The 21,058-nt window shown below is 52.7% G+C and overlaps 9 protein-coding genes across 9 annotated transcripts; 7 read left to right on the forward strand and 2 right to left on the reverse strand.

Annotated features, from left to right (window-relative positions):
• Positions 1 to 239: 239 nt before the first annotated feature.
• N0V89_011972 (uncharacterized protein) lies at positions 240 to 1,011 on the forward strand (the record flags this gene model as incomplete). The annotated part of the gene is made up of 2 exons (XM_056220698.1): positions 240 to 672; positions 770 to 1,011. The coding sequence occupies 2 exons, from the start codon at positions 240 to 242 to the stop codon at positions 1,009 to 1,011; spliced, it is 675 nt and encodes a 224-aa protein (XP_056066001.1).
• A 405-nt stretch (positions 1,012 to 1,416) lies between these two features.
• N0V89_011973 (uncharacterized protein) lies at positions 1,417 to 3,128 on the reverse strand (the record flags this gene model as incomplete). Its single annotated transcript, XM_056220699.1, has 2 exons — positions 1,417 to 2,865; positions 2,916 to 3,128. The coding sequence occupies 2 exons, from the start codon at positions 3,126 to 3,128 to the stop codon at positions 1,417 to 1,419; spliced, it is 1,662 nt and encodes a 553-aa protein (XP_056066002.1).
• A 593-nt stretch (positions 3,129 to 3,721) lies between these two features.
• PPE1 (Protein phosphatase methylesterase 1) lies at positions 3,722 to 4,908 on the forward strand (the record flags this gene model as incomplete). Its single annotated transcript, XM_056220700.1, has 2 exons — positions 3,722 to 4,691; positions 4,742 to 4,908. 2 exons carry the CDS (start codon positions 3,722 to 3,724, stop codon positions 4,906 to 4,908), a joined length of 1,137 nt encoding a protein of 378 aa, XP_056066003.1.
• A 240-nt stretch (positions 4,909 to 5,148) lies between these two features.
• Positions 5,149 to 6,287, reverse strand: N0V89_011975 (uncharacterized protein; the record flags this gene model as incomplete). The annotated part of the gene is made up of 4 exons (XM_056220701.1): positions 5,149 to 5,577; positions 5,725 to 5,784; positions 5,836 to 6,015; positions 6,063 to 6,287. 4 exons carry the CDS (start codon positions 6,285 to 6,287, stop codon positions 5,149 to 5,151), a joined length of 894 nt encoding a protein of 297 aa, XP_056066004.1.
• A 502-nt stretch (positions 6,288 to 6,789) lies between these two features.
• Positions 6,790 to 10,317, forward strand: N0V89_011976 (uncharacterized protein; the record flags this gene model as incomplete). Its single annotated transcript, XM_056220702.1, has 3 exons — positions 6,790 to 8,814; positions 8,861 to 9,263; positions 9,314 to 10,317. The coding sequence occupies 3 exons, from the start codon at positions 6,790 to 6,792 to the stop codon at positions 10,315 to 10,317; spliced, it is 3,432 nt and encodes a 1,143-aa protein (XP_056066005.1).
• A 622-nt stretch (positions 10,318 to 10,939) lies between these two features.
• On the forward strand, positions 10,940 to 12,225 carry RDH1_4 (short-chain alcohol dehydrogenase; the record flags this gene model as incomplete). The annotated part of the gene is made up of 4 exons (XM_056220703.1): positions 10,940 to 11,038; positions 11,204 to 11,646; positions 11,711 to 11,876; positions 11,929 to 12,225. 4 exons carry the CDS (start codon positions 10,940 to 10,942, stop codon positions 12,223 to 12,225), a joined length of 1,005 nt encoding a protein of 334 aa, XP_056066006.1.
• A 3,889-nt stretch (positions 12,226 to 16,114) lies between these two features.
• On the forward strand, positions 16,115 to 18,065 carry N0V89_011978 (uncharacterized protein; the record flags this gene model as incomplete). Its single annotated transcript, XM_056220704.1, has 3 exons — positions 16,115 to 16,367; positions 16,422 to 16,595; positions 16,648 to 18,065. The coding sequence occupies 3 exons, from the start codon at positions 16,115 to 16,117 to the stop codon at positions 18,063 to 18,065; spliced, it is 1,845 nt and encodes a 614-aa protein (XP_056066007.1).
• Positions 18,066 to 18,612: 547 nt separating this feature from the next.
• On the forward strand, positions 18,613 to 19,404 carry N0V89_011979 (uncharacterized protein; the record flags this gene model as incomplete). Its single annotated transcript, XM_056220705.1, has 3 exons — positions 18,613 to 18,680; positions 18,734 to 18,999; positions 19,085 to 19,404. 3 exons carry the CDS (start codon positions 18,613 to 18,615, stop codon positions 19,402 to 19,404), a joined length of 654 nt encoding a protein of 217 aa, XP_056066008.1.
• Positions 19,405 to 20,305: 901 nt separating this feature from the next.
• DIP2_4 (beta transducin) lies at positions 20,306 to 21,036 on the forward strand (the record flags this gene model as incomplete). Its single annotated transcript, XM_056220706.1, has 2 exons — positions 20,306 to 20,373; positions 20,421 to 21,036. The coding sequence occupies 2 exons, from the start codon at positions 20,306 to 20,308 to the stop codon at positions 21,034 to 21,036; spliced, it is 684 nt and encodes a 227-aa protein (XP_056066009.1).
• Between the last annotated feature and the right edge of the window lie 22 nt (positions 21,037 to 21,058).

Raw genomic sequence — 21,058 nt, forward strand, 5'->3', positions numbered from 1 at the left:
GCAGACGCAGTAGCGACCATCAGCTCAAATCAATGGATGAACAGAACGCTAAACAAAGCTTGCTAGAAACTCAAATATATGCGCAACAGCGCGATCGTACATTCTAAGTTACAAGCAGACGATCGACCAGGAAGCCGCAACTCCTCGGCCCGGCGAAACTATCCTCCGCCCAAAAGTTCGAAGAGCGCATCAATCAACACCCCCATCCAAACACGCATTGCACCCGCAACCCACACACAATGATCTGCCGAACCTGCCTCCGCGCAGCCTCCCGCGCACGAATACCGCCCCCGCCATCTACACGCGCCTTCTCCTCCGCCGCAACCCTCCGCAACGCGACCCCCGTCTCCGCCGCAAGCACGCCCGCACCCCGACAAGGCTCCTCCGCATCATCGCACACCCCCCCTGCGGCCACATCTACCTCCGCCGCGCAGCCTTTCAGCGAACCTATAACGCCTGCGGCGAAGAAAGATGCCGCGCCGCCAGCAGAGAAGAAGGCGCCGCTAGTGCGCAGCTCCGTGGCAGCAGGGACGCCGCTCAAGGGGTTGAACTTCCTGAAAGACAGACAGGATCCTGTTGCGATGGCGGACGAGGAGTACCCGGAGTGGTTGTGGAGTATACTAGAGAGGCAGGAGAAGAAGGGGGAGAGCGGTGCGGCGGGAGATTTGTTCTGTAAGCCATCCTGGATACGTTCCCGGAACCCCTCACGATTCGGGTCTTAGAGAAGGGTTATATTGTGGATTGCGGTGGCTAATGCTTGAGTGAATAGCGAAATCGAAGAAACAGCGTCGGTTGGCTGCGAAGCGCCTCCGCAAGGAACAGCTTGCGAACCCGGGGATGCTCGTTCCGAAGGTGCCTATATATGAGCAGACGATCGACCTTCCCTCGGGAGATGGCACGGTAGAAGGTGCGGTCCAGGCGGGCGAGGCGAGAGGAGAGTTGACGAAGGCGATGAGGGATAAGAGGAGGGCGGGGATCAAGGAGAGGAATTTCTTGAAGGCGATGGGTTAGACGACGCCTCACAAAGTACTGGCATCAAGGTTCCGTCGTTGTCCTCGGACATGGGATGGACCTCCGGGCGTACGCTCTTGATTAGTAGGCATGGAGGTGGAACATGTAGGATTGAAGGACTCTGGAATTTGTACATCGAAATAGAAGAGCTGCGGAGAGTGCAGCAGATTGTACGATGCTGTAGATATTGTACCGATATGAAGCAGACGTTGAGTGGGCATATCTCGTCATTAGAATTACGTGTACAGATGACTTCCGCAGTGCTAAATGCTCATACAATTTTCCAACAGCCCCTGCGCAACTTCCTGCTTCCCGCGCGACCTACAAGCCTCAAGAGCAAAACATATATACCAACGAAAGTTACTCCTGCCCCCACCCATTCCTCGTTGATTGAATGGCCACGGCTCACTCCTCGATCGTCGTCCCATTGACCTTCCTCGAGGCCTTAACCAACTCCTTTAACCTCTTCTCCATAACTTGCCTCCCCTCAAACGTCCTCCACACCTGATGCGGCGCCTTGTTAACCACATCCCAGCCGACGAGATTCTCCGTCAACTTGGTCGAATCCCTCTGCTTCCTCTCCCACTCGCCATCGCTGCGGCACTTGATCGCACTGCTGACCACCACCAACGGCGTGTCCGCAGACTGGATGTTCCTCGCGGACGAAACCTCATTCTTACTGAGCGAGTCCGCAACGAGATTCTCTTGTAGTTCCGCCTTGATGAACTTTCCACCTTGGTATGCGTTGCGCCCGTACACACGGTCCTGCCTCGTGCGACCTTTGAAAATGGCGCCCGCGAGACGGGTTATGCCGAGCGGGGAGATAATGCCCCAGCCCCAGAGGACGAAGCCGCGGCCGGGGTTGCCGATGCGGTGTAGGAGGTCCTCGTGCATGGGGTCGATGAGCATGAGGCCAGTTACCTGCTTCAGATGGCGGGAGCTGAAGATGCGGGAGACGATGCTGCCGGTGCCGGCAGACACGAGGACCCAGGGGCCTTCTTCGCCGGCTTTGGCGAGGGCTTCTGATAGTGCGTCGGCGGACATGCCTGCGCTGTGGGGAGAGGGCGCGTTGTCGGACCAGGCGTAGCCGGGGCGGTCCCAGTAGCAGTAGCGGTTGATGGTGCCATTTTGCACGGCGTTGTAGGCCCAGTGCTCGAAGTCGTATTCGGAAGGCTCCTCGCCGGCTTCGAGGAGGATGGTGGGGTCGCGCTTGTCGTCGGTGTAGGTCACGTTGCCGATGCAAGCTAGGTGGACGGCGTACTTGTCTCCGTCGACGAGGATGCGGTCTCCCTGCATTTTCAGCGTGGAGTCTCGCGCGCGGATGCTCAGCGTGCCGGTCATGAGGATGGCGACGACGATGAAAGCGATGGTGAGGATGGTGGCTACCAGGACGGCAAGCCATTCCTTCAGCGTGCGACGGGTCTCCGGGCGTCCGGTGAGACGTTCTTCTTCCTCCTTCTTGCCCCATGCAACGACCCTATCTGTGATGATGCACCATATCGCGATGAACACTGCCCAGACGACGGATGCAATACCTACCCAGCCTTCTTCAAGCCGTATCCTGGGGACTGCCAGAATCAAGATCATGTCGATGACAAGGAAGGCGGCAATAATAGCTGTAGTGACGCGCAGAGCTTTAGCAGGCGCGGCGAAGAAGATGATGGCGACTAAGAGGTTTCCAATGGTAAGGCAAGTAAACGCGAAATCGAAGAATCCGCTGCCGCGTGAATGCATCCCAGGCGGACTGATGAAGATAGAAATGAGGAGGAGTGTCCACCAAAGGCACGAGATCATGAAGAACAGTATCGTAAAGTAGCGGAGGAACCGGACGGACCAGAGGTTGTACGGCGAGACCTGACATACAGTTAGCAATTACGAAGACTCCAGAAAGAAGGTATACAAACCGCTGGGTCGTCAGGATCCAAGTAGCCATCCGCGTTAGGAGGCCGACGTCCATCGTCAAGCAGTCTCGTCCTTTCAGTAGGCTCTCGAGAATCATGATTATTTCTCTGTGCCGAACGCACACTCCTTGTGCTTCGCGGGGCATCCATCGAAGCTGCGTCTTCTCGTGGCGTGGACTCGCCGTCGTCTTCGTGACCTTTCTTTAATCCCCACATGTCAAGTACTGCGAGCTCAGAGAGCTCCGGTTCCGATCACGAAGCTTCCTCACACCGAGAAAAAAGGTCTCGAGGAGAGAGATCTGAAAGACGAAGCAATGAGAAGGGCAAACAGGTTATGCGCCCAGCAAAGATAACCTTCGCGCGCTTTGAAAATGGCGTCGGCGGCGACGGTCTGGAGCTCAAATGGCGCTAGGGAACGGATCGACGTCATGGTTCTCGAATGCGGTTGACCAGGGCTTGTCAACTACCATAGCACTGCATAGTACGCGGCTAATGCGCATCATTGTCTAGGCCCGCGGCGCAAGGCTGCTGCCTCGCGAATATCACCGTGACCCTGTTGTGTCTAGCGATCAATGTACTACAGTGAAGTGGATCTGGACTTTCTTGAAGGATTCTCCTACAACAACAATCAGATCAGTGACGCAAGATGCACTTCCTCGCTTACCCTGGCGCCCGCCGAACCCTGCAGTGGCACCACCCCCACCTCGCATGCTGCAATGTTTCGATCTCACATTGCCATCCTCAATTGACACCGTTCACACGTGATACAAGCTTTTCAGCTGACAGCCCGCCATTTACACCCATCCAGAATGTCCGACCTCGCGCGCTCCTTTGCAAAAACTAAACTATCGTCACTCCCTCCGCCTGAACCCCTCACCGAGGAATCCACAGATGTCTACGAAGATGATAGCTCCTCCGCAAGCTCCATGAGCTCCACCGGCACGGTCATACCCACAAACAACCAACGGCCGGCACCTGTCCTGCACTGGTCAGACTACTTCGCTCAAGAGTTCTACCTCGAGCGACCTGCCTCGCCAACAGGCTCGCATGCCAAATTCCACGTCTACCTCACCCCGCCTACGTCGCCGAAAGCGAATCTCCTGGTCCTGCACCATGGCGCGGGGAGCTCAGCGCTGAGCTTCGCATTGATGGCGAAGGAGGTCAGGAAGTTGATGCCAGATATCGGAATACTAGCCGTCGAGGCGAGAGAGCATGGGAGCGTGGTGTGGGACGCAGACGGCCACGTCGACAACGATTTATCCGTGGATGTGCTCGGACAAGACCTCGTCGACATGGTTCACCTCACACAGAGCAAGATGGCCTGGGTAGATTTGCCCACTGTGGTGCTCATCGGACACAGTCTGGGCGGAGCGGTAGTCACGCATGTTGCGAACAAGGGGCTGCTGGGCAATAAGCTGCTGGGGTATGCGGTGCTGGACGTGGTTGAGGGGAGCGCGATGGAGGCGCTGAAACATATGCAGAGTTATTTGGCGAGTCGGCCGAAGACGTTTCCTAGTTTGCCGGCGGCGATTGAGTGGCATATACGGTCGAGAACACTACGGAATCCGCAGTCGGCGAGAGCGAGCGTTCCTAGTCTACTGCTGCAGACTCCGGACGGGAAGTGGGCGTGGCGGACGGAGCTGGGCAGTACGGAGGCATATTGGGAGAACTGGTTTAATGGCATGAGTGCGAAATTTCTGGGTGGGAAGGGCGCGAAGCTTCTGATACTCGCGGGAACGGACAGGTTGGATAAGGAACTTATGATCGGGCAGATGCAGGGTAAGCTCTGCTGTATTCATATTTTGGTGTGGTATCTTAACACATCCCAGGCAAATTCCAGCTGCAAGTGTTTCCGGCAGCCGGACACTTCCTCCAAGAGGATCTACCTGAAAAGACGGCCGAAGTGGTGGTCGAGTTCGTCAAGCGTAACGATCGTAGTACGCTAATACTACCGCCCAAGATATCGGATCTCCTCGCACAAGGCAAGAAAGTGTGAGCGGTGCTTGTCAGACGCCTCTCTTATTTGCTCTTCGCCATCGCCGTCGGATGTCAAGGCATGGCCCGTTGATATCCCAGCTTCGTGCTCTTCATAAGGTCTGTCGTGCTGCAGATGCAAGCTACCGCCTGTATCTACCACATCGAACGTTGTGAGTGGACCACATCATGCGCCGAGCGTCCTCCCACGAAGCCTGTGGATATTGAATCGCGATCAGGATATGACAGTCGAATTCCTGGATCATGCCGCAGTCGCTTCACCATCGACGTTGGCAACAGAATCTCCATCGCCTTTGGGTTTGTGCTTCCGCCTCCTCTTACGAGGCCCAGAGCCTTCACCATCTGCTGCAGTAGCTTCAACTGAGCCTGCTTCTGATCGCGGTGGTTTCGGTTCGGTAGACTTGGGCTTGGTAGCATTGCCGGCAGGCGTATCCTTTTTGGCCTTCTTCATACTGAGCGGATTAGGCTCTTTCGGCCCCTTCCGCTTCTTCTTTTTCTGCAGTCGAGCTTCTTCCGTAGCTTGGCCCTCAACATTATCATCGCCAGCATCCTCCTCGTCCTCGCGCTTCCTCTTGGGAAGTTGGTCGGGGTTGCGCTGGCCTTTTAGTCCCTGGCGGAATTTGCTTTTTTCCTCTCGATCGCGTTGCTCTTCAGAGGCGGTGTTCATGGGCTGCCGTACGAAGTCAGTGCGGGTACTTTGTTTGCGTCTGAGCTACGAGAAGGACATGTTCTTTTCTTGTGTCTTGGGCAAAGGAAAAAGCAGCATTGCCGTCGCTTTCTAGAGAACACATTTACTGTATCCAGAAATTTGACTTACTTCCATGATCATGACGGATCTCTCCAGGTAAATCAAGGGTACACCAGGGATAGTGCGTAGCTGTAACTCTGTTAGATGGGTATGTGTGGGGGGCGCGAAGCAGGTACTTACGTGCGCCCGCACCTTCCGATCCTGTGAGGCAACGCATAACCTATGTTTATTCGTGTGGTTTTCCTTCGGGTCGATAACGTTCGAGATACATTCCAATGCGGAGAGTGGTTCATCAAGTTCATGATGCCCACAGCGGCGCCGCTCCAGGTTCTCTTTGCACCATGATATGAGTTTGTCATTCTGGTCTTGTTAATCAAAGTTCCCCAGATCTGGATAGAGTATCAAACCTTATCTTTCGCCGTATATAGCGCCCTCATGCAGCATTGGGTAATCATAGGTTTTATTGCCCCTTGAAGACAGCCTTCGAGCCGTTCGAGTAGTTGGATTTTCCCGCGCCAGCAGTCTTCGAGGATTTGGTGGTCGACCAGAATCTGATATGGACTGCGGAAGCCAAAGGTCACTTCGTATTGGTGCATAAGCTTCCGGTATGCTTTGGCGCGTTTGAGCTTCATGTTGCCGGTATTGCGTGATTCCTACACGGAGGATCTTTCGAGTACTAATTCGCAGAGGAGTTGTTCTTGTAGGTGTTGCCAAAATACCGCTTGATGCGCCAAAGACGCTGCGTAGTAGGGATGACGATGATGATGTGCGCGTTCGTTCTCGTACCATGGATCGAGGCTTTGCGGAGTGTCAGAGCCTCAGCACGTGTTGCGCGTGGTTATCGGTTGCGCGTGGTAGAGAGGAATGTTCGTTTGCAGGAAGTCGGCCAACTTTTTTGGCGGGACCGTTTGGCGCTAGCGTGGGTCGCGGAATTAAGCATTCGTCAAAGGCCCCACAGGTGCCGCATCCAGGACTGGCAGTGCCTACAGACACCGAAAACATGTTCGAAGGGGGTTCCGCTGACTGTGCTGAAACATAATTAGTCCCCGCGCTCTCGAGCGAAGCGAACGTGCGGCCCCGACTCCTCGACATTGCCGAACGAGGTCTCTCGAATGTGTGCGACACAACGACACCATGCCATCCGTGAACGCAGAAGACACCCCTACACCCGACGACAAGCAACAGCCTGACAGCGCACCGCACACGAACTCACCTAAGGCTGAGCCGAAGCCTGAAGTCGAATACGACGACTTTGGGCTACCCATCAAGAAACCCCGGGCACCGCCGCTGCCCGAGAGCGAGGAAGACGAAAGAGACCAGAAGAAGGAGGAGTTCAAGGATGCAGCGTCCGAGCCGACGTCTACGGAGCAGCCCGCCCAGCATGAGAAGGAGGCCCTGAAGCCTGCGCCAGCAGAAGAGAACCTGGAGGAGCTCAAGACCAAGACCAAGCCGGATGTTGCGGGCAACAATGGGCATGTCGAAGCAGGGCCACCAAAGGCAGAAGCCACCCAGAACGGCGAGCAGGCCTCGAGTGCACATGCACGTACACTTTCCACCAAGTCTGCGGCAGACAAGCGCAGCAGTATTGTTCAAGCACACAACCCCGCGGGCATATCCGAATACTCGCATATGCAGGCTGCGCCGCGAGCGTCAGAAGAGGTCAAAGAAGACGATGGCGAATGGCAGACCATGCCCGCGTATGCGCGCTACGACATGTACGACGATGACAACAGGCTCATCGCCAGGGAAAATGCGGAGGAGCTCGAGGACATGCATGGCTATGGCAATGTTGGCGGTGCAGCCAAGGGCTACACACGCGTTATAATGGATGACGACGTCGAGTCAGTAACAAGCATGGACGATAACACTGCGTATCTCTTCAAAGAGAGAAGCACAATGCTGGACGATGAAGATGAGGCTGCTCGTGACCCGCTTGCTCAGATGCAAACCACCAAGAGCCTTTTGACTGAGGGGCAACGCATCGCCTATGTTGGTCTGGTCCGGTTAGCCATCGTAGATACGGCCAAGCGCTTCACCAAGCTCGAGCGCAATAGGAACACCAAGAAAATTCTGGATATGGCACAAGAAACCACCCAGATGTGGTCGCAGAAAATGATGGTTCGGTTATACTCACACATGGAAGTCAACGAGTCTGAGCAGATGATGATCGAGCAGCTGTCGCAGCACGGTGTGGTGTCTGCTGACTTAACTCCGGCCTTGATGCAGAACGCTCGTGTGAAGAACCCTGCTGCCGAAAGTTCCGATTCCGCGAAGGACGCCGACTCAGCTAGGCCATCTATATCTTCGCCTCCTTTAGGTTCTGCATCGGAGAAGGGCAAGTCGAATTCAAGTCTCGACCTGGAAGACGACGACTACATGAACAGCCCTCCCCCGCCTCCATATGCAAATCATTCTGGAGATGACCTACCGGCGGTTCGGACGCCCTCGCAATTACCCACAACCTCAAGCTTGGATATCGACCTTCGCTGGACTATCCTTTGCGACTTGTTTCTGGTTCTCATTGCTGACTCTGTGTACGATGCACGATCAAGACATTTATTAGAGACCGTCGGCGAGTATCTTAGCGTGGACTGGCTAGAAATATGTCGGTTTGAGAAAAGGGTTACCGAAGCGCTTGAAATGGAAGAAGAAGCCAACAAAGAGAACTGGAACGAAGACGAGCACATGGAAAGCCGCCGAAAAAAGGCGCGCAATAGGCGTCTAGCTCTCATGGGTCTTGCAACAGTCGGTGGCAGTCTTGTCATTGGCCTTTCAGCCGGCTTACTAGCTCCGCTTCTTGGTGCTGGTCTTGCCGCTGGATTCACAACGATTGGTGTTGCTGGTACCGGAGGGTTTCTCGCCGGCGCAGGAGGAGCTGCTATTGTTACAACTACCGGCGTGGTTACGGGCGGCACAATCGGTGTAAGAGCTGCAAACAGACGGACGGGTGCCGTCAAGACTTTTGAGTACCGCCCGCTTCATAACAACAAACGGGTCAACCTCATCGTTACAGTAGCCGGTTGGATGAACGGCAAGCTTGATGACGTTCGTTTGCCTTTCAGTACGGTCGATCCCATCATGGGAGATATCTACTCCGTTCATTGGGAGCCTGAAATGCTTCGGAGCATGGGTGACACCATTAATATTCTGGCTACAGAGGTGAGTGTGGCGAAAGTGCATCAAGACCACAACTGACTTTGCCTAGGCTCTCACTCAAGGTCTACAACAAGTGCTTGGAGCTACAATTCTAGGTGCTCTCATGTCAGCGCTAACACTACCTCTCGCCTTGACGAAGCTATCCTACCTTATTGATAATCCTTGGGCCGTCTCCCAAGCCCGTGCAGACATGGCTGGTCTCATTCTTGCTGATTCACTCATCGACCGCAATCTTGGTGCTCGTCCTATCACGTTAGTCGGCTTCTCACTGGGTGCCAGGGTCATTTTCGCTTGCTTGAAAGAGCTTGCCAATCGAGGAGCTGTGGGTCTAGTACAAAACGCATACATGTTTGGAACGCCGGTGGTGGCCAAGAAAGAAGAATACACCAAAGTGAGGGCCATCGTACCTGGGCGATGTGTCAACGGATATGCAAATAACGATTGGATTCTTGGTATGAGTCAAAATTCACATTGACATTGCGTTTCCTAACAGGAGATCTAGGATATTTGTTCCGAGCAACCAGTGGAGGCATCATGCAAGTTGCTGGCCTCGCCAAAGTAGACGTGCCCGGTGTCGAAAACTTCGACGTCACTGAATTCGTACACGGTCATATGGCCTACCGAGCGGCCATGCCGAGGCTCCTCCGCGAAGTCGGCTGGCAAGTCGAAAGCGATGAATTTAGCGAAATTGAGGACCCGGATCCCGAAAACCACGAGAAGCGTCAACGCGAGCTCATCAGTGAGATAGAGGAAGCTCGAAAAGAGATGGGAAAGAAGGAAGAAAAGAAGGGGGGTTTCAATTTCTGGCGGAAGAAAAAGGTGCAGAAGAAAGACTGGGAGGTCTACGACGAGAAATCGCAGAACGCAATCGTTAAGGAGCAGGATCCGGCGAAGCTAGCGGAGAACCCGATCATGTTCGACATCGATGCTATCCGTGCAGAGGTCGCAGCATTGTCCTACGACGCCATGTACGATATAGAGGGCTTGGAAATCAAGGAGATCAAGAGCACGCTGCCGCCCATGAAGATCGATATGTCGCAGACTTCGCCGAATCCGTACTCTGCGCTTAGGGAGACGAAGAGCTACAACGACAGTCTCGCCGTTGCATCGCAGAATCCCGCTGGTAGTTCCAGCAACCTTTCCACGTACTCGGGCGCTTCGACACCGTACCAGAACGGCGACCGGAAGAAGAGTCTCGAGGAGTACGACGAGGCGGCTGATGGTGGGATTAGCATGACTTTCGAAACATCGTTCAAGGAATCGCCGGCCTCAAGATCACCAGCGAGATCACCGCTCCCGTCTGTGTACGAGTCTCCTCAGCCACCCTCGTCAGCTTGGGATACCCCGAGTCGGAAAGAAAGTCCGGTAGAGCGTCCACCGTTACGGTCCTCCACGACCGACCCCTCTACCCAGGGCGCGCATCTGGCGCCTGCCTACAACGCGTGGGCGGACGAGTTCGATGACGATTTCGGAAAGGAGAAGGAGCTGAAGATGACCTTTATGTAACGCTCCGACGTTACTACAGTTGATTATCGGATACGTACCCTTGTGGATACTACTATTGTTTATGATCGCATGTTCAGCGGGCATTTTGGGTCGGTGTCGACATTACTGTTTCTGGCGTTTCTCCCTTGGTTACGGTGTTGGGCGTCTGCAGACGATACTGCAACAGGTGCATTCTTGCATATAAGGTCGGTGGACTTTTGGATAGTGCATATTGCTGTCCTGGGTGACTTATGGTTGTGAAGGACATATTAGTTTGCTGTATATACCTGTGATTAGGTATCTATTGCTATAATATAATAACTTAAGAAATAGGTGTTGGTGCCGCAGTGTGATGGTACAACGTACGATTCCAGTGTCGGCGATTTGCAATCTCCATGCAGTACAGTGAATGCGCTGTACGGGAAGGATGGTCTAAGGATGATCTGAGCGAGTACAAGTTGGCGAGTAATTGTGACAGATCTGCATCCATCTTCCCAAAGGGGTTAATTCCGACCCCTACGTATCCTAGTGCACATCACATGCATGTGCAGCTATCGATACCTAGGTGCCATGCCGTGTGTATAAGAACACTAACGGCCAAGCAAACACAAATCAACTGTATCTTGGGTATAGTTAACACAATATGGGACAAAGATCCTCCCTAGTACTCGGTCTACAGCAGACGTTCTTCCTGCCCAAGCCAGCATTTACGGAGAAAGAGCTGGGTGATTTATCTGGGACGGTACGTACACTTCACTGACAACTTGCGCGACCATCCGGTAATGCCACGTGATGCAGGTAGCATCCGTGAAATCCGAATTGATCGCTGCGAGGTTTTCATTGACATGTGGCCGAGCTGCAAGGGCACCGCCTGTGAAACTGAGCAGTTCCTAACCCGCGACACCAGGTCACCATCCTCACAGGCGGCTACGCCGGAATCGGACTGCAGCTGGCGCACATCCTATACGGCGCCAATGCGACCATCTATGTCGCTGGGCGATCACAAGAAAAGGCGACCCGGGCCATCCAGGAGATTCAGCAAGCGCACCCGGAATCAAAAGGCAAGCTTCACTTTCTACACGTGGATCTTGCGGACCTCTCCACCATCAAGCCCGCTGTCGAAGAGTTCATGAAGAAAGAGGAGAGGTTAGATGTCCTAATGAATAACGCGGGGGTAATGTGGCCGCCCGACGGGAGTAAAAGCGCGCAGGGGCACGATCTGCAAATCGGCACAAACGTATACGGTCCGTTTCTTTTGACGCATCTGCTTCGTCCAATGCTTGTCGAGACGGCAAAGAGGAGTGCAGAGGGGAAAGTGAGGGTGTGTTGGGCGGGCTCGATTGGAATAGAGTGCGTGATTATTGTACCTATCCCCGAGTTTTCGACTTACGCTGACTTTGTACCTGCGTCTTAGGTGGGCTGCGCCTCCTGGATCCGTGCTTTTCGAGACGAAAGGTGGAGAGGAGAGGGTGAAGGAGGGATTAGATAAGATCCCGACGTACGGCATGAGTAAGTGCGCAAACGTAATGCTTGGTGTTGAAGGGGCGAGGAGGGATGGCGCAGATGGTATCATCCATACCGTAAGTTCCCCCCAAATTGATGCTGTGGGATGGCCGGACTGACTGGAAGTAGAGCTTCAACCCTGGCAACCTGTACTCGGAGCTTACACGGCATGCGGGCTGGATTCAAAGAATGGCGTTGAAGCCTGTCTTGTATCCGACCAAATTCGGAGCCTATACCGAGCTATTCTCAGGATGGTCGCCAGAAGTCACTAAAGAGAAGAATGGGTGCTATGTGCTGCCGTGGGGACGGATTGGGACGTACAATGTGGCCATAGAGAAAGCTATTGAGAAGAACGAAAATGGGGGCGAAGGCAAGGCGGAGAAGCTGTACGAGGTCTGTTGGGATATCACGAAGGCGTATATGTAGAGTTAAGGAAAAAGGCAGGCGGGGGTGTAGTTTATGCTGCATGCTGAAGCGACTCGGCTCACAGTGAGATTGAACACAATAGCTGACACGACAGAAATTGAAACAGCCCTTGCGTCAACGTATCACGGGCATATGGTATTAGGTCGCAATTGTGAAGATGCACTACACCGTCAGATACCCTAGGCTAACTCACTTCCCACACATAGCCGGCCTTTATTTGGATACGAGAGACTCATGTGGTAGGGTTAAGAACGGTGAATGCATTCGATCAAGTGCAATGTTTGTACGAGCATGAACTAGCAGAGCGCCCTGCCCGAGCTTGCCGTAGGGACGATGTCAATTCTTACTCGTCAATGCTGGTGCATGTCGTGATTCCAAGTCATTGAACAAGTCGGCGAACGGTGTATGCTTGGAAGCTCGGTGCTTGTAATCTAGAATGGTCCGGACGAAGCCTAGTTCGCTACAGTAAGGTGGCCAACGACGACCGGCGAATTTCATGGGCCAATAAGCCTGAAATGGATATACTCTGCAACACTGGGGCATGGGGAAGTGGGACATCGTAATCGTGGGGAAGCATGATTCGCAGTGCTTCGCCAAGCCTCTAGAGTAATCGAGGCCAGTCTGATATCTGGGGTTATTGACAAGCGCTCTATGGTCGCATATTCTATATAAACCAATTCACTAGACACTTGCTAAAATATTTGCGATGCCGTCTTTGGCTCATGCCAAGACAACTGCGATGGTGGTGTGTCCGGAGGAAAATCCGACTCGATCAGAAGCGACTGTTATGAAGTTATATACACAGTCCGAGAAAGATGGAGTTTTCAAACGGGCGAAACTGCCATGTGCATTCCAACAATAAGCCGCCCTGTGACAGCCTTGAGCAATGTGCAAGTCCAATAAAGTCGCAGTTAGCAGTCGTGTCAAGTGACAAAGCATTGCTGAGAGTGCCATGGTTTAAGCTTGATGTATGGCGGTCAGGGTGGGAGCTGAAGTTTACGCGGCCACTGAGACACTAATGCCGCCTGTGGCATGATCTGTAACAACAGCTACCAGGGCGCACCATAGCCGAAGCCATAAGGCGTTCACTCGTATCCCAGGCTGCCATATTCGGCGGTGCCGGCTCGTTTAGACTCGCGTCGTGCCGCTGTAAGGCTCTCTCGATGACTGCCATATCTAGCTAGTGACCTTGATATAGCCCAGAAAGGTCTATGTTCTGTCTAATATCGTCCTGTTTGAGTGGTGGAAGATTGGTCCGAGGCGGCTACTAGTCAGTACAAACGTTGGCGAGAACGCCAGTTCACGATCGTGCCAGAAATTCCTTTCCGCGTTCATATACTACGGAGGAGTGCTTGCAAATCAGACCTAACTCCTGCATAATTTGAATTGGGAAAACCTATCCTAGCGTTAGCCAAGAACCGTAGTGGAACAGATACGAGGTATTCGAGCCCTATCTCCATCTCAATGGGACTGACAGATGCAGGTAGATGGAATGCAGGACTCATACTGTCTCATGCTTCCAAGGTGGGTTTAGCGCTACAGTCAGAATTGCGTGAAGCTTAAGCTTCAGTGTGAGGGTTCCTTGGCATGCTGCAAGCCAATATTGATGAAATGACTTTTCACTTCATGATTCGCTTTCCTCTGCAGCCCATCCAAGGCGCTTACGGGATCGAAGTAGATACCGGACCCAAACGCATGCTTTGGTAGCATACTAATGTACACGGGATTGAAACAAAGACGAGGTTCGAGTGGGATTGTTGAACGGAAAAGTCCTCGCAAATCGGAGATTGCGGCCGAGAAGCAAGAAGTATCGAAGACAGCAGTGGATTCACCAGCCCTGGATTCTCACTGTTGGATTCGGCGTCAATGACGATTGCTCACCGTCCGGACTCCCGATAGCTTGGGACGTGCGGCTGATCGCCGCCATGCTGCCACCCTGCGGATCCTTTCAGAGAGATCTATCACGTGGCGACACACCAATACGAGAATTTACAAGGATATCGGTTTCATGCAGAATATGACAAGACCAGGGTCCGGCCCAGAGACCCGGTCGAAGTTTCTTTCTGATGCCGAGGGGATGGGCTTCCATAGCAGCCTTTTCTCCGAAGTGTTTCGCTTGGATTATCTGCAGAGTGACTAGACTACAGGATTGCCAACAGAAAAGAGCAGATGCTACCGCCTGGAATAGCTTCAGTCTTCTTGAGTCAGCGAAGTATGCCTCCCCGCAGGCGAACGGACAGCGTACACCGTGTTGCCTCACAACTGCATATGTGCGTGTGCTCGGGATACCCTTGGGTAACAGCGCGGTTCTGGCCGCCACCTCAAGGCAGCGGCTGAAGTGTTGGAGATGAGAAAGCGGCTTCCAGATCTAATCGCTTATTTGGCGGAGTTGGATGGTCACGTGAGTGCAACGAACCATTTACGGCATAGTCACATCTCAAAGCCATCGACTCCGTTCCAGACTCCGTCCTCAATCGATCACCCTCACACTCTGTTTTCCCCCAACTCGCTTGTTATGCGTGTATCATCGCGCCTCACACTATGCATAGGGCTTGTGGCACTTGGCGCCCCGTCAGGTTCTTGGCTACTCGCATGGCATCTATTTTAAACTCGTAACTCTGAGCTGGAAGGCCACAGACACGCTGCACCGAGTCCAACCTACAGCAAGCGTCCGCCATGCATACAGTCACCTTGCGGTGAAAAAGCCTACATTGCATGAGGCTACAACTAGTCAGCGAGCAGATCGCCTGTCGCGTTTACTGCCATGTTTTGTCACACCTCAGCTGTGGCTGAAGTTGCCAAGATACCGTAGAGATGTTGCCATTGGTTTCGTAGAAGAACCTCGCCTTGTATTACCGCTTTTGCTCTGTCTTGAACCAAGGCTTCTAATAGACCACAGGTGTCCGTGTACTTGGCTGGCTTTACAGGTGCGTTGCCAAGCCAAACATCTCGAATGTTGCAGAGAACGAAGAATATGGCCGCAAGACCAGATTTACCGGGCTGCCTAGGAATATGAGCGTCTGGCATTATAGCTTTGTAGATCGATTCCATCATGGGGCAGAATACAGAACACTGGACGAGGCCGCAAGATCAGGTAACCGTGGGCACGATCCTGCTCAGGTAACGGCAGGTACATGAGTTGGTTCACTTTCGATGTACCTATCGAATATAAGGCACCCATTGCGCTTGATTGGTCGCAGGTTCTGACAGAGCATTGTGGTCATCATAGGGCTCGCGACACCACACGCACGGCCTGGCTAGATTGAGACCTCACTCAGTTCGTATGATCGCTGGACTGACCATAGACCAGCTTGGCACGTAGCGTGAGTGGTCCGAAGAGCCCCACACAGCTGAATAGGTTCCAAAAGAGGCGGCCGTCACGTATCAACATTCGACAGGGTTCTCATACCTTCCTACGCACTGTCTATCGGATACCCCTGGCCAAGCTTGGTCTATTGTCTTGGTGGCGCACGTGGTAATTGCACCAAAGCTTAGACGAACGTTCAAGCTTCATAAGTATCGCCCACACATAGGGCCACATATTGGCAACAGCTCAGGCGTATACGAGAAATTTTTCGAGCCACATCGCTGCTTGCTCACAGTCATGCATCTAAGCGAGCATAGAATGGGCCGTACGCACTAAAGGATCCTTGCAGTAGAGCATTCCCTAGTATGGTGAGAGGCGGAAGCAACCATACAATGAATCTAGGCCTTTGCTGCGCGGGGTTCGGACACATGGATTTAGAGTTATGGAGGAACATCCAAAACTCTCGTATTTGGGTCGTCCTCGCAGTATAAAGTATATGACAAATGTCTCTCCAAATCTGCTTATCCAACAAGTTTCTCAAACCTGCTCGTGGGTTTCTTGGTCAACCACTAAGCCTTCATCATGAGATACTACCTTCCGATTGCTGTGGCTTCCCTCTTCGCTGGCCAAGCTTTGGCTGGCGATGACCAGTGGCTGAGCCCGGTGTACAAAGAGATATTCCAGAATGAGCTACCAACCCCACCAACCAAGGAGAAGAAATACTCGTACTACAACTCGACCACAAATCGCTACATCGATTACTACGAGGTCGATATCAAGCCATTCGAGCAACAAGTCTACAAGGGCTTGAAGCCGGCCCAGCTCGTCGGGTATGGTATGTATATGCTATCAGTGTGGAAGTATGACATACATGACTGACGAGTCATAGATGGTATTTCACCTGGTCCAACGTTCCGCATGGAGAAGGGCCGCGAAGCTATTGTGCGGTTCGTCAACCATGGCGAGATGGACATCTCCGTACATCTGCACGGCTCTTACAGTCGAGCACCGTTCGATGGTTGGGCTGAGGACGTGACCAAGAAGAACCAATACAAAGATTATTGTGAGTACTTGAGTTATCGTTGGTATGTGCCCTAATACTGACGCTGCACCAGATTATCCGAACAGACAGGCCGCCCGCACTCTCTGGTACCATGATCATGCAATTCATCATACGGCTGAGAATGCCTATTTTGGAATGGCTGGGTTCTATATCCTGCATGACCCAGAAGAAGACAAGATCAATCTCCCTGCTGGAGATTATGACTTGCCTCTATCCTTGGCAGCGAAGCAGTACAACTCTGATGGCACGCTCTTCAGTCCTGCAGATGAGACAGTCTCTCTCTACGGCGATGTCATCCATGTCAATGGCCAGCCATGGCCATACAAGAAAGTAGAGCCACGCAAGTACAGGCTTCGATTTTTGGATACGTCCATCAGCCGGGCATTCAAACTCACATTCGAGGATTTGAAGGCGAAGAAGCTTCCATTTGATGTCATCGCTTCTGATGCCGGTCTACTCACCAAGCCCGTACAATCAGATAACTTGGAGATCTCTATGGCCGAGCGCTGGGAGGTTGTCATCGACTTTAGCCAATACAAGGGTCAGAACGTGACACTGAAGAATGCTCGCGATGTCCAGGCCGATGAGGATTACAACAGTACAGACAAGGTGATGCAATTTGTGGTAGGCGACACCGTCACGAGCGATCATGGCAACGGTAATCTCCCTGGGTCACTCCGCAACGTCCCTTTCCCACCAAGCAAAACTGGTGTCGACCGGAAGTTCAAGTTCGAGCGCCAGGGCGGAGAATGGAAGGTCAATGGCGTCACTTTCGCAGACGTCAACAACCGCATCCTGGCTAAGCCTCCGCGCGGCGCCATCGAGATCTGGGAGCTCGAAAATGGCGGTGGCGGTTGGTCTCACCCTGTACACATCCACTTGGTCGACTTCCAGATCATCTCTCGCTCAGGCAAACGTCCTGTTCTCAACTATGAGAAGGAAGCACTGAAAGACGTCGTCCTTCTTGGCACCTCGGAAACTGTCCAAGTCATTGCGCGCTATGCTCCATGGGATGGTGTCTACATGTTCCACTGCCACAACCTTATCCACGAGGATCACGACATGATGGCTGCATTCAACGTCACGAGCTTGGCTGATTTCGGCTACCCTGAGACTACGAAGTTCATCGACCCCATGGAAGAACGATGGAGATCGCGTGACTACGATGACTCGGCCTTCACTGAGCAAGCTATCCAGGATCGGCTCAGCCAATTTTACATGTTGGATGCGTACGACAAGGTCGATGACGTTGAGATAGCGCTTGAGTCGTACTACGCCAATGGTCCGCCAAAGACTACCCTCGCCACGAGCACCGTTAAGGCCAGCTCTACCACCCCTTCAGCATCTACTACTCCGTCGGTGACGACTAAGGCTGCGACTTCGACAATCACTTCATCAGCGAAGCTAACTTCTACGAAGAAATCCGACGACAACAGCAAGACGACAACGAAGACGACAACCAAGAAATGATGCATCTAATGATGCGGGTACAAAGATGCACATACATAGCGGTTTAAGTCTATTGTACATATTTGTTCTGTTTAGGGGATTGGTTGTTGGATTGCTTAATCATACTTCAGCAATCATAGGCAAACATCTGCTTTTCGCATATATGAATGGCTCAGGATGCCTTCATATGTTCTCCATCGACTAGATCCAACATTAATTACACGGTGATGACTGCCGCTTACGAAGATCATGACTACTATACCTAATATATACAATTCGATCGCTCTACAGCCACCTGCAACACTCTTCGGATGATGAGTTGGTTTAATTTACATAAATATTGCACCCTCACGTACATAGATCTGCTCATGTGACGAGATTCGTGCATTTTCAGGTGCATCCGTGCCAGAATTTCACTAAATCAGATTCTACGCATTGGCCTCGCCGCGCTGAGAAGGCTACTCTAGGGTCAATATAAACCTTCCACTGATGTTCCAGAAGTACTCCAAATCCAAACACTGCCCCTTCCGATCAGTTCATCGACCGGTCAACCTCGCAGCAATCCACAATGTCTCTTTCTCGATCGCCCAACGGCCTCCTCGAGTTGTCCAAAGCCCCAGACCATCTGGTAGCCATGTAAGTAATCTGCGTCCTCCATTAATTCTGAAGAATAGACATTGAGTCTACAGTGTCACCAAAAATGCGACAGAGTCTCCTCTCCTTCGCCTCCCAGCAGAAATGCGGAATCGCATCTTCCGATTCGCATCAGGTGGCTGCGAGATCCACATCACGCGGCGTCCGCTCCGCGCGGTATCGTCTGAGACACCACCTCCGCTTCTGGACGCGAATGAACCGGCATTTCTCTACGCCAAAGTCTTCGAGCAGGTCACCGATCATCCTTTGACCCTCTCTCACACGGGCCTGAATCTCGCCCTCGTCAGCCGTCAAGTGTACTGTGAGACGGCATTGCTCCCCTATGTATATAACACTCGTCTTGGATCTGACCGTACGAGGCGTTGATCCTAACGCCGATGTCCCAGGCGGTGTCGGCCTCTGGCTCTCTGAGTTTATGACCGCGTTGAAGCCCGCACAAATCGCGGCTTTCCAATCCATACTCTTGAAGAACAACGGTAGAGCTGTGCTACTGGAGCTGTTCGACCTGTTGACTCGCCGCAGGCGTATGACTTCTACGTTCCCTGCGATGCAGAAGATCTTCATCCGGTGGCGACTTAGAGCTCAGGATGATTGCGTGCCCTCCTGGCTAGAGACACCGCTTCGGCTGACGAGTTTCGAGGATATGGGCACTGGGGAGGGCGGTAGGACCGTCGAAGTCATGATGTGTAAAGTGAGGCGACAGTAGCATGGAACATGCGGGATGCTTGCTATGGATTGGAATATGGAGCAGGATCGATATTTGAAGCGGTCTGGCCTGGTGGGGCGTGTATGTGTTCCTGACGGTGTTGGTGGTATCGAGTTCTAACTAGGTAGCATTGGAATCGCCCATCATTGTCCTTTAAGTGTTACGCTTCCAAAATGCATTGTGCAAGACCGAAATCCCTTGAGCTTGACAGCAAAAACTGTGACTTAAGCAAAAAAGACTCCTGCTTTTAATTAGTGACTGCAGGAGAGAGTCTTCCATGAGATCCTGTTCTCTTTCAGGCACTTTTTATCAAGTGCTGTTAGGTAACGTTCGTGGGAATAGCTTTAATGTGACTGGAGGGTAGTGTGCTATTAAGTAGTGATACCTAAGATAGAACCATGGTACGGTATAGAGCTCCTTGATAGCACTAAGAGCGTAGTCACCCAAGAAACCCATTTCTTCAAATATAACTTTTAAACAAAATCTCTTGTCAAATCCAGGACTGCATCGCCTACCTCACTTCTATTCTCCTACATCTTCCACACCCTTGTCCACATACGAGCCGATCATCTTTGATGTACCACATTCTTCTAAGTTAAGGGTCAGTAAAATTTCGCCCCGATTCATATCGAATTTTTGTAGTAATGACGTGGTTCTCGTCCTAATCACCAACGCTGAACTTACGATGCTCTCCCATCCAACTCTCCTTTTTCACATAGCTCCTTTTCACCAACCTTCCGCCAGGAAATCTTGGCATTGATCGGTGCACTGGACCTTTTTCACTCTTCTCTCTTTATGAAGCCCGACTTCCACTTCGACCTTCACCCCCAACCCTGCCAGCTTACCCTCAACCGACCAACTACCCCCCATCTCAGCCAGCAAGGCGAACAACCCAACAGCCATGACCGTCCCCCTCTTACCAAACGGCCTACTCGACTTGTCGAAGACGCCAGACCACCTCATACCAACGTAAGTAACCCCCTACTCGATGACACACACAGACTAACGCAACACAGTGTCCAGCACAACGCCACCAAGTCCCCTCTCCTCCGTCTGCCCGCAGAGATCCGGTCCAACATCTTCCAGTACGCGACAAGCGGCACCGAATTCGTGATCGAACCTGTTAACCAGGGTCATGGACGCAAGGTCTCCATTGACGACCTCTCTGGGCGTAACACCACCGACCTACGACGCATCGGCATGTACCTCCCCCAGGTAAGCCGCCAGATCTACAGCGAGACAGCAACGCTGGTTTTCGAGAACAACATCTTTGCCCTCGAACCCCTTCCCCTCGCCCTCAACCCCTATGGTTCTTCGAACCCCTATGGTTATTCTGACCGGCGTGAACGATATGAGCTGTTACCGCGCTTCATCAGCGCGTTGATCCCAGCGCAGCGCGCGTCCATCCGCGAGCTGAAGTTCACGGGACTAAATCACCACATTCCGTTAATCATATGCTTTCGCGATCGCGAGCCAGCACTCACCGCGGACTTCCCCAATCTGGAGGTGGTCTGGCTCAAGGCGGGGTCTGAGAAGTATTTGAGCCGGCTAGCACGCTGCCTTTCGAATAGGGGCGAACCAGACATTGTCAACTACGGAGAGCATAAGAGGGTGGGTATTGCGTTCTATTAAGGTATGGATGGTGGTGCTAAGC

This window comes from Didymosphaeria variabile, assembly GCF_027946475.1.
Source record: "Didymosphaeria variabile strain IMI 356815 chromosome Unknown scaffold_9, whole genome shotgun sequence".
Lineage (NCBI taxonomy): Eukaryota > Fungi > Ascomycota > Dothideomycetes > Pleosporales > Didymosphaeriaceae > Didymosphaeria > Didymosphaeria variabile.